At 33.7% G+C, this 12906-nt stretch overlaps 1 protein-coding gene across 1 annotated transcript in view; it reads left to right on the top strand.

Annotated features, from left to right (window-relative positions):
- The window catches only part of LOC108739383 (transmembrane and coiled-coil domains protein 2), a 93534-nt gene that overhangs the window by 58145 nt on the left and 22483 nt on the right, over nt 1-12906 (top strand). Inside the window, exon 4 of the mRNA XM_025978518.1 lies at nt 6952-7079. Coding sequence (XP_025834303.1) covers nt 6952-7079 — 128 coding nt within the window. The remainder of the gene's footprint in view (nt 1-6951; nt 7080-12906) is intronic.

Here is a 12906-nt window from a genome sequence, read left to right as displayed (position 1 = left end):
AAAACCGTAAAACAACCTCATTACTAGGTATATCTAAAATAATCTGTTAAGGCGATACATTTTACGTCCTTCACTTTTACTGGTTGACCTTTCAGCTGGGCACATAGTTAAAAATTTGTTAAAAAGAGTCTAGTAAACAGCGTAGAAACTCCCTTGGAACCTAGCGCCCTTCGGCATTGACAAAATTTGCATTCCCCTTTAAAGTCGACACTGATTCTACAATTATATCTTTCAGTATTATTTATTACACAACCATATCGAGGGGCGGATTCATAAATAAATGGGGGGGGTGTGGAATTCAGTTTCTTCTAAAATTAGGAGAGTTGTTATTTGGAATAGGGAATAATTATCCGTTTAAAATGATTAAAATGAGCCTGCGTTCACAAATCAAGTATATATTTTAAGTAGTTCAATTTAAATTTGGCATAACAGAAATAAAAAGAAAAATAGTGGTCATTGCAGTGGTAGAACGATACCGATGACAAAATAACGATGCAAATGTTCCACGGTGACAGTGTGGCTTTAGTTATTCTATCAATAATTTCATCGGTAATTTTTTACATTAGTTGACATTGGAATTGAAACATGAAGTTTAGTCAGGTAGGTAGTACTCACCAAGTAGAATCGTGTGGTAGTATTAATTCCATGCGGAAACCAATGTTGCTTGAGATACAGGCTCCTAAAGTTTTCTTAATCGGAGGAAATTCCGGTTGGTACGGCCCTGACTGCAGCCTTTCGTCAGCTGTTGCATATGCATTGATGACGTCATTGTTTATTTAGATAGATTTATGACACACTCGAGTTTCTTTAATGCCTCTGCTGATATATTGGAATAATGTTAAGAGGATATATTTTAGGACAAACGATGTTTGGCGGGAACAGCTAACGGAAGGCTGAAGCCAGGGCCGTACCTACCGGAATTTCCTCCGATTAAGAAAACTTTAAGAGCCTGTATCTCAGTCACATTGATTTTTAAACAAATAATAAACAAAATTCCAATAAATACTACTACACAACTTTACTTGGTGAGTACTACCTACCTGACTAAACTTCATGTCTCAATTCCAATGTCAAGTAATGTAAAAAATTACCATTTAATCTTCGCTTTGTTTCGCAGTCTGTAAATGTAATTGTAATGCGCTTGCACGAATGAGTGAGAATACAAATGCCGCCGAGTACAACGCAACAAAGCGCATGTAAAGTAGAACGTGACGCCAGATGTAGTGAATTAGGCATCAGTTAGTTTAGGTTTGTCGTATGAATGAGGTACATGAGTATTTTACATGATAAAATAATACAGCGGAAAGAAGATTGATTTTGGCGGTGGAGAAGCACCCCATTCTTTACGATACAAGTCTATCCAACTATAAAAGTGCAACTGGCCGGGAAAGTGCTTGGAAGAAAGTATGTCATTCCACTGTTTTCATGTTAAGTGGATGTACCCAGTATTCTACCCGCCGTTTTCTGCTTTTTCTTATTAAAAGTAGAGTTAAAAGCTCTTTTAAACGTTGATGACAACACCACATCAATGACTTTACAATATTCTATTGTAATAAGTAGACACTGCGAAGCCTGCGCTACAGGGGGTGGAACGTATAGCACGCTGTTTGGTATTGCAACATTTGCTGTTGCAGCGTATGACAACGATCCGGCATGCAGTGCCGTACCGGTGGGATCGCTTTTTGCGCACGTCGGTGAATGCACCTGAATGTATCAAACCTGTGCAGGAACGTTACGCTGTATATCGTCACGTTGACTGCTTAAAAGTTGAAACTCATGGAAGTTATGGAACATTATTATTAGCCGCCGGGCCTTACGATTAATCATTTTGCAGAAGGATGACTCAAATTAAAAAAAAAGGGAGACAAGCGTATATTATTGTACACGCGCAAGAAGTAAAACTTTTATAGGTTGTAAATTGGCTTAAACTATTGCATTAACTAACAACTAGACACCAGAAAATACAACTTTATTTTGAGCGAACGAATGCAGCATATTGGTTTAGTTTTGTTAAAAAAATTTACGCTTGCACCATACAAAACTGCAGAGGAATTACAAATCAAAACAAACACAAACAAAGCTTTCTAAAACCTGTTAAACTGACTCCTTTTGGACATATCCTTCAGGGGTCACACGTAACGTGTGACATTTGACGCGTGACGTCACACTTCGGTTTTATACCCTAGTAAATTTCCTTCCTACTGTCGATAAAGAAGTTTCACTTCAAAAACAAAAAAGTACTAACCAAAGTAACCATAAATTATAATAATAATTATAAACGTGTAAAAATTTTTATTTTTAGATTACCTGAATTATTAATTAAAGGAAAAATATTAACCCACCTGTATTTTTCGTCTGCTAATATACTAGAATACTCACAATTTTGTGTTTCAGTTTGATTTTGTGGTGCACTTGGTATCATTCCAAATAAAATGTAGTGTCGAATGTATTAAAAAATTGGCGCCGCAATTGACGCAGAAATACTTTCAATTCATGCCAAGCTTTTTCTATTCAAAGTTCAAATAGGAACCTTGACAAGTTTACGCTTGTGGTACTTAAAATAACTGATAAGATCTAAATACTTACCTGAATCCAGGTTATTCATCTCATGAAATATAAAAAAAAAATATGTGGGGCAGTGGTGGTTCGTAATGAAATTAAACGAGTGGTTTACAAAAGTTTACTCATCCATTTTTTAAAAGTTACTTCAATAATTCTATCATTCATAGAAGCCGTAACCTCATTGAAGCGATCAAATTTTGATATAAATATTTTTTACTCGTTTTATGTGGGATTTTGCGTTATAGTGTTATATTTGTTAGGTACGTCTTTTAAAAAACTAAGACTATTTATTTGTTTTTTTTTTGCTATTATTGACTAGAGCAAGCAATGAAAACGAACAACGTTTGTTATAATTATACGACTTATTAATTCATAAGTGCATCAAGAGCTATTTCGTGTTTTCTTGAATGGTCATTAGATTTTTGAGTTCAAATTTCAGTTCTTTACTTCTAAACAACTGATTAAACTTAAGCACTTACACTAAAACTAGTTTCTAACGGTGATCCTTTCGAAAACCACCATTAAAACTGCGGATTGCAATTAAACACGGCCAACGGAAGAGCGATTAACATTTTCAAATGGAACAAACTTTATCGCTTCTGGAGCTGTGATTTATATTGCATGTACAGGGTGATAGTTGGAGTAAGACAGATGAAACGAACGAAATGAAAACGAAGAGAAGTGAATGATTATTCTTGGAATATTTATTCATAAATGCATCATGGAAGCGGTATTGACAAAATAGTACTGTATGAAAATAAATAAAAATAAAACAAATACTGGTATGCAAGGGAAGGAAAAGTAGGGAAAGAGCGAATATAAAGATAGGAGACGAAAAATTAGAAGAAGTGGCCGATTTCAGGTATCTAAGAAGTCAGATAAGTCAGGACGGAAGGAGTAGTAGGGATATAAAGCAGAGGGTCGAGTCGCTTTTCACTTCTATGTTCGCCAACGGTTAATTTGGAAATTCGAAAAAGTTTGTTAAAGGTGTATGTTTGGAGCACGGCTCTGTACGGATGCGAAACATGGACAGTGGGCGCGGCGAAAAAGAAAAGGTTAGAAACATTCGAAATGTGGTGTTACAAGCAAATGATGAGGATACCGTGGATAGAGAAGGTTAGAAATGAGGAGGTATTAGAAAGAGTAAAAGAACAGAGGACTCTATAGAAGTCAATAAGAAATAAACGAGTTAGGCTAATAGGACACCTTCTCAGACATGAAGGTCTAGTCAGAGACATATTAGAGGCAGAAACGGAAGTTAGGAGGGATATAGGTAGACCTAGATTAGATTACTGTTCGCAAATGGTTAAGGATATGGGTTGTTCTAACTTTAGGTAAATGCAAAGATTAGCACAGCATAGGAAACAATGGAGGTGCATGTCCAACCAGTCTCAGGACTGACGATCTTATGATGATGATGGTTTCTGTACCAGTATTTGCCTAAGCCTAAAGGTTCCAAGAAAACCACAGAAAAACTTATACCAGATAGCCCAGTCAAGATAGACAAAGAGAAACTGATTTTTTCCAAAATATTTAACAGTAAACTAACCATACTAGCTTCTTCAGTAGGTTGCTGTGAGTAAAATATCAAAAATGAGTCTCATCAGATGTTGTCCGTTTTTGTGGTTAAATGGTTGAACATTGAAATTTGGAATTTTTTTGTTTATTTGCGTTTATCCCTAAATCTAAAAAAGTTTGCGAATAGGTTCAGTGAGATAAAATGTAGGAAATTCCAATACCATTAAATTCGTTCTTGATTCAACCCCTATTGAATTAATAGCTTCCGAGAAAACTCAAAAAAGCACCGCTGCCGACTGTTCCCTTTTCCAGCGCGACTGGTCCGAACGCTCAAGCGGAAACTAATGTTTAAGTACACTTTTCGACTGTAGATAAACATTTCTTCTTCAACTGCGATGAGCGTTTTGAAGTATACGTTATGAAGTTTCTAAATCACTTTGGTTTTTTATTAAATATGAAAGGGTTAGGTAATGTACCTTCTTGAAAAAAACATGAGATTTTATTATATCATACATGGCGGCGCAAAAAGTACACCATGTGCTCGTTGTGGTTAAACTAAAAGTTTTTCAAACAAAACTTGTTTCTTATTTTGATACAAGATCGTCTGTACCGTGGGTCGTATGGGTCCAATCGAAGAAAATTATAGCAGAAAAGTGAATTCCAGAATATGGAACTATGCAAAAAAAAACGAGACGGTTAAGCTTAAAAATTGACATTAAGACGTAGCGGTCAAATTGAGTTAAAAAAAGAAAATATATTTTTCTCCAAAACTATGATGTATCTTCATATCTACACCTACTCAACTTTCTGGCATTCTTAAAAAATCTATAACTTTTTTCGATTGGACTAAAAGAAACTGCTGAAAATTTTTTATTTATATTTTTGAACGTTCTATATACCTGTAGTACACGGAATGTAGATGCTACAGGTCTTGCATTGAGATAGAGAACGAGTTTTGTTTGAAAAATTTTTCGATTAAATTTATAGTTTGCTTACAATGATCATAATATAAAATTTTTGGGCCATTTGACTCGTAAAATAAAAAAACACTTGAATATCACTGCAATTTTTTTTGCATATTCTCAAATTTTAGTATCCCAAACAACATTGTCCTATAACTTTTTTTGAATGTATCAATACTGAATGGTGCTGCTACTTAAACGAAACCTTCTTTTTTTCTATTTTCGAACACTGTGTAACAAATCAAATTTAGATGCTGCAGGCATTCTTTTTTAAAATAAGGAACAAATTTTTGTTGAAAAGTTTTTCGATTGAACGTATAGTTTGGCCACAACGAACATAATAACGTAATTACCAAACATTAATATGAAATCAACTTAATTTCTTCTCACTATAGATTACCTCAAATTAATGAGGAAACAGTTTGTTGCTAGTGTCACACCTTCGTTAATTTCACATTAATAATTAATAATTTTAAAATATTACTCGCTACTAAATGTAAAAACTTCCTTTAAAGTATTGGCATTAATATACCATACCTAAAAAGAGAGGCGCGGATCGGTGCCAGACATTTAGAACAATTAGGTTAACTTCTCATGCGTTTAAAATCTTAACTAGAATTGTACAGAGAAGGATGGAAAAAAGGGCGGGAGAACTATCAGGGGAAGATCAATTTGAGTATAGAAGAAATAGAGGGACGCGAGAGGCAATTCTAGCTTTACGGATAACAATAGAGAAAACGATGGAAAAAGGAAAGAAGGCGTACATAGGATTTGTAGATTTAGAAAAAGCTTTTGACAATGTTAAATTGGACAAAATGTTGAATATACTTAAAAATGTAATGATGAGTTACAAAGATAGAAGAGTGATACTTAGTTTGTATAAAGAGCAACAGGCAGTTATAGAAATGGGACTGCAACGTAGAGAAGTAAATATTAGGAAAGGAGTCAGACAGGGATTCACACTGTCACCTCTACTTTTTACGCGATCAACATCATTAAAGACAGTACAACTGTAGGTATAGATATACAGGGGCGAAAGATTAGTGTGCTTGAATTTGCAGATGATATAGTAGTATTAGCATCTGGCAAAGAAGAGTTAGAGATAGCTTTGAATAAAATATAAGCGGTATTGACAAAACAGTACTATATGAAAATAAATAAAACAAAAATACTGATAGAAAAGAGCGAATATAAAGATAGGAGACGAAAAATTAGAAGAAGTGGTTGATTTTAGGTATCTAAAGTCAGATAAGTCAGAACGGAAGGAGTAGTAGGGATATAAATCAGAGGATAGCGCAGGGTCGAGCCGACTTCATTAAAAAGAAGTCACTTCTATGCTCGCGAACGGCGCTGTACGGGTGCGAAACATGGACAGTGGGTGCGGCGGAAAAGAAAAGGTTAGAAACATACGAAATGTGGTGTTACAGGCGAATGATGAGGATACAGTGGATAGAGATGGTTAGAAATGAAGAGGTATTAGAAAGAATAGGAGAACAGAGGAAGTCAATAAGAAATAGGCCAGATAGGTTAGTAGGACACCTTCTCAGGCATGAAGGTCTAGTCAGAGACATATTAGAGGCTGAAACGGAAGTTAGGAGGGATATAGGTAGACCTGGATTAGATTACTGTTCGCAAATAGTTAATGATATGGGTTGCTCTAGCTTTAGGGAAATGCGAAGATTAGCGCAGGATATGAAAGAGTGGAAATACGTGTTCTACCAGTCTTAGGACTAACGACTTTATGATGATGATGATGATGATAGCGTACTTTTTGAGTCACCCTGTCTATAGGTCAACTAGCCACTTTTCTCTCTTAAAAAGAGGATGGTCCCATATTAGTGGTTTGTCACTTTCTGATGCCCGTTTATAATGCTCTGTATAATAATTAAAAAGTTTATGTTCTTTCCAGGAATGTCGGAGGAAATATAAGAGATGGAATAACTGGATTCAGTGGGACCGTTATGTCAAAGCCAAGAGAATTTGCTCATCTAATAAAGAATAAGTTTGGTAGTGCAGACAATATAAACCAGTTATCAAGTATGTACCTTTTTCATTCTATTACCCTATTTCTTTATTATATATACCAATAATAAACAATAAGTTAGTAACCAGTATACGGACATATACATAAAAGTATCGTTTGGTTTTTTGTTGAAAACAGTTTAAAGATTTCATGACTCGTTAGAAACCAAACATGTGTGCCTAAAAAAACTGCAGAAACCTAAGGTTTTTGTGTACACAAAATTAAGATTCTTTTTATCTATTGTCGTAATTTCAATGACTCAAAAGGATAAAAGCAACCAAAAAATTTCCAGATATTAACTGAAACAAATCGAATTCGAGTATTTGAGTAAGTAGGTGATAAGTGGAACAGTTAGGTTTGAATTCGTCACAGTTTCTTATCGTATGTTTGTTTATAAATAATTTGGTTTTTAAATAAAAAGTAATCAATCTAAAAGAAAGAAATAAACCTCTGAAGTAGGTACTCTACTTCCTACGTATTTTAGGACATGAAATTTATAACGGGGATAAGATGTTTATAGTTTAAACTCAAAAGTCATATGTTAGTAAATAATATAATCAATTGATTAACTTCAAGATTACTTAACGAAAATCCATAATAAATAATAAACAACAATAAAACTTTTTATAGTTTTGTTATAAAACAAAAACCATAAAAAATGTTTCGCCGGAGTTTGGTTTCATCAGACGGATATATTCCTAGTTTGAATCCGGTAGTGCCGCTAATTCAATCGGAGTTGAAAAAGGAAAACAAATTGGCAGTGATTGCAATAAGACAATTATTACTAAAAATTGGAGAAAAATAGAAAACACCTTAAATTTTCATTGAAATTAATTAAAAAGAAAAGGTATTGTACAATTTGGTTATGTCTATCGAAAATTTATGTTAGGTTAGGTTAAAGTTTAGGTAAGTAATTTATGTATGTGTTGGTACATTAAACTGGAAATTATAGTATAAGTATAATAATATTATAGGTATCATTGGGTACTGATAATGACGCCGAGTATCCGTCAAGCATCAGCACTAATAATTTAACAAGTATAATAAAATACCTACGAAATGAAAATCGGTAATTAAGATTGTATTAGGATAGGTCGTTTGTCCTACGCTTTACTACACTAAATTATTTATTATTTCGATATACCCCCCGTGACAAAACTATAGAACACCATGATTGTTTCTTAATTCTACTGACTGAAGTTATTATTGTATGACCGAATATTTATGACTCATTTTATTTTAGGAAAATATTTTAAGATACCAGTTTGATGCTGCGACAAAAGTATAGGACGCTGACTTCTTCATTGGTAATTTAAAACGCGAGTTGGGACGGTTGCCCTTCTAGTTTCTTTTTGAGAATTAATAATTAACTTATTTTGCTACAGTTTTTTGTGTTCCATTAAAAATGCCACGAGGAAAAAGTTAAACAAAAGTGAAGTTGATATCATTGAAAATTTGAGTGAAAAAAAGACTACAATATCACACAGAATGGCTGAAATAATGAAAAGAACATGTCATTAATGTGTAATTCGTGTTTCTTCTCGTGAACAAGAATACATGAGTATATATGACAAAACTGTTACAATTTCGGTCGCTTGTTGATACGTATATCAGATTTTAATTTACGATAATTTATTAGTATCGTTTTGCCATCTTAAAGACTTTTAGTGTTTATGTTACCGGAAATCTATGAAATCCGTCATTGTATACAATTCCTAGGAAATGTATCTATATAATTCCTAAAATCGCTCGGAAATGTGTGAAATAAATTATATTAGACATATTTCCTAAATAGCAATCGGAAATGAATTACAGGTAATACTAACTAGGCCAAATTACGGCAAGCTGTTTGGAGATGTACCTAAGATCCATTGGTAACGTCATTGTTTGGTTAAGGAGATTTATTGCAGACTAGAGTTTCTGTAATGCCCTTGCCCGCCGGAGGTGGCTGATAATGTTAGATGTTAGAATAATCAGTAATGTGATGAGGTTATCTTTGTTTCACCAAACACGATGACCTTGAATTTTTAGTATGTTGTGGAGGTCAATACTATAATGTTCGTGGGTTTAACAAAATTAACTTTTAAGACTGCTAACGACAAAACTATTTATTTACACTAATTATTAAGGAACTTAAACACTATTAAATTGGGTGATGAATTACTCTATTTATTTACACGACTGCTGATATATCACTATTCACTGAGCTATTTATTTCACTGCTATCACTGTCAATTTATTTCTCGATTCACTTCTGCAGTTGTCAGTTTATTTCTACTACTACCCGGCGATCGTCTCTTCCTTTAAATACTCTTTTGTTTACTTTCGGGAGCCTTCTGGAAACATCCGGATAGTTTACTTTTTCTTTGAACTGTTTAACTGCTTTCCCAGAACGCGGGTACAAATACGGCGTATATGAAGAAAGGCGCCCGCGGCTAGTCAGCGAACCGATAAGTTGTGTGCCCCATCGCATACAGACACACTCGTGCTCGCTACAATACCTATTTGGAAAACTAAGAAATGTTAAAATATTTGAAATTGTAGACTCGCTTGGCACTTGGTGAAACATTTTTATAAAAGTTAAACCATATTCAAAGAGTATACAAAAATTTACTTGTAAATGATTTAAACATCGACTCGATCGTCAGAAAAATAAATGAACATTGTGAAACTTGTGTTTTAATTCCTTTACGCGACTGGGAACGACAAATCACATAAATACAAATATAAGAAGTATAGGACAGACTTCCTGATAAAGAGACTACGTGTACTAAACCCATCGGAATAATTCCAACGGGTATTAGGTATTATACAACTTCAGCATCAGTAGATCGTCACGTTTAGTTCGCAGCGGACAGATTTTCGTTCTGATTCTTGGAGCTGTAGCGAATTTTTAAATACCGGTCGTCTTGTCATAGGATTGCATACACGTTTTATTTTTTTCCGATTCCTATGTACATAAGTATATATGCACATATATTCGTTTACCTTTACGATTAGTCTTATTACATAGTATTAAGTACTCATACCATCCGATGAAACGAAAAATTTATTGCGGTTTTTGTTTTATATCAAAACAGTATCGAAAGGGTTTTATTGACAATAATAAAAGTAACCAATTCTAATTTGACGTTGATCTTTTAACCTAAAACAACATTTGACATTATATTATTTTCAAATGAGTCCTAATGTTACTATCACCAGAAAGTAAAGGGGACCATCCATAAATTACGTCACACATTAAGGAGAGGGGAGGGAGTCAACAAATGTGACATTGTGTGACAAGGAGCAGGGGTAGGTCAAAAGGTTTATGACGTCATATGTGTAAAATTTTGTATCTTTTATTAACATAATTAGTTGTTTATCGTTCCTTTAATTAGTATTTTGTTTTGTTAATTATCTAAAACTAACTTTTCCGCGCGGCTTTGCTCACTGAAATTAATATTGTTTCTCCATAAAACCTTTTAACTCCCAATTCACCCTTACAACGTTTTAATTTTATGTAATGTCGCCATCTTAGATTTCAAATACAAACGTAGCAACAACATTTCAACCATAAGGGTTGATTTTTAAAAATTGCCAAAACACGTATTTGCTTAATTTCAACAATGAGCAACCTTCGAGTAAATCCGAGTACAAATAAAATATACCCCATGGAAACGTTGCAACCTCTTTTCATTTGATTAATAATATCAAACAGCATATATACCAAGTTTCAAGTAAATTCAACCACAAATAAAGTATGTCCCAAACAAAAATTGCAACACCTTTTTACCCCCCCCCCCTTTGGAGGTTGAATTTTTTAAAATGTCGAGATAGGTCTTTCAGAAATTAAATGAGAGACCATTAAGACCAAGTAAATGTGACCACAAATAATATATGTTTCATTTAAACATTGCAACTCCTCTTCATCCCCCTCCCAACAGAGATTGAATTTTTTAACCAGTTTCAAGTAAATCGGACCAAAAACAAACATGCAATCTTTGCAAACCCCTTTTAGCATCCTGAAGGGGTAGAATTTTGTAAAATGTTGAAATAGAGATGTATGTCACTAACTTTATATGAAAAAGCATTAAAGCCAAGTTTTTTCAGGTAAATGTGACTGTAAATAAAACACCATACTTAACCGTAGACAACATTTCGTTGAGCTATCAGTTGCGTTTTGTTATTCCGTGTCGGTTGCGTTTTGTTATACCATTTTTAACAAATGAACTGCTAGACTGATGTTTTGACTGAAATTTTTCGTTTTGCTGTCAGTTGCGTTTTGTCATTCCATGCAGTTGCGTTTTCTTATAGCACTTTTTTTTCCACGGGAACGGGATAAAAAGTATCCTTTGTCTGTCTCGTTCTAAGCTACCTCCCCACCAATTTTCAGCCAAATCGGTTGAGCCGTTTTTGAATTATTAATAGTGTAACTAAAACTGTATATATATATAGATATTTGACTTTATGTTCATTTTAATTGGGATTATTTTCAATGAAAATAAAAAAAAATAAAAGTGGTTTTTGAATTTAATTATTTCTGGATATAAAATTTAAAAATATGTGACGTCACTGGGGGGTTTCACAAATGTAACAAGGACGGGGTGTGTTAAAATATAATAAAGTTTGTGTGACATAATTAATGGATGGCCTCTAATTAGTAATTACAATTACATTGACACATTGGCAGTTTTGCAAGTGATAGGAAGACCCATAGTTCCGATTAAAACAAAAAAAAAACCTTTTATCGGCATATTTATGTTTAAAGAATTTGCTGTGCTGTAGGTAAATCATGTTATTCAGTACCTAATGATAATACTGACACTGATAATGTTTTGAAACAAGTTTCGACCTTCAAATAAATATATTTTTACTATATGTACAGACATGTGTACACAGTACGCAGTGTCCTTCATATAGTTTAAATTATTATTAAATCAACAAAATTGTTATAATAATGTGATGTGAACAATCTTTGGTTAATTGCATAAACGATAATATATACAAGGTTTGTTTGTAAGTAGGCAGCAGAGAATATAAGCATAATTATCAATTAAGGAATTAGATTGACTTATTAGTTCCTTATTTTAATGTAAAAAGTTATTTATAGGCCCGTTATTTTAGATAATTTGATAGACAGTGTGATAGATATAGATACATACAAAAATTATGAGAAAAATGAAAAATGCAAATATTTACCTTTACACAATTTTATACAAAATAAATTCATCAATGAATACAGTCATATATGCTTAATGTAATTTTCCTTTTTTGGGTTTAAAGTTTAATTTTATTGTTTTTTTTTTCGATCTATTTAAAAAAAAAAGATGTTTAAGTAAGAAACCAGAAAAGAAAAATCAGTAATTTCGAGCGTTTAAATCAACTATGTACCGAAACAAAAAGTTGGTGAACTGTTAGACATGCGTCGCAATTTCGATCTCAATGGGTATCAAGTTGGAACTGTCTCCGGCGTGCCTATTAGATTCAATGAAATCGAAATTGCGTTTTTTGTTGGGCGGTTTCGTCGAAATACTGAATACTAGGAACTTCGTTTTGCTTGGTTAACTTATCACGTCATACTTGGTTCACTTCGACACGTTGATATTCTTACCAGAAGAGGGCCTAGCTGAACATTACTGAATCCTACAATTAGTACAGTCACTGAAGGTTTTCACCTCCGATTTCGTTGAACCACCATCGATTTTCATGAAAACTGTTGAGTAGTTAGAGGATACCTCAAGAAACAAAAGTGACATAGTGCCAACTTGCGCTTTTACCCTGGGGGTGGATGCCACCCCTTCTCGGGGGTGGAAATTATTTTATGAAAAATAACCCCAGAAATCGATAGAGGGACCAATT

Source organism: Agrilus planipennis, unplaced genomic scaffold (genome assembly GCF_000699045.2).
Source record: "Agrilus planipennis isolate EAB-ADULT unplaced genomic scaffold, Apla_2.0 scaffold219, whole genome shotgun sequence".
Taxonomy (NCBI): Eukaryota; Metazoa; Arthropoda; class Insecta; order Coleoptera; family Buprestidae; genus Agrilus; species Agrilus planipennis.
This window is presented reverse-complemented; position numbering and strand designations above follow the sequence as displayed.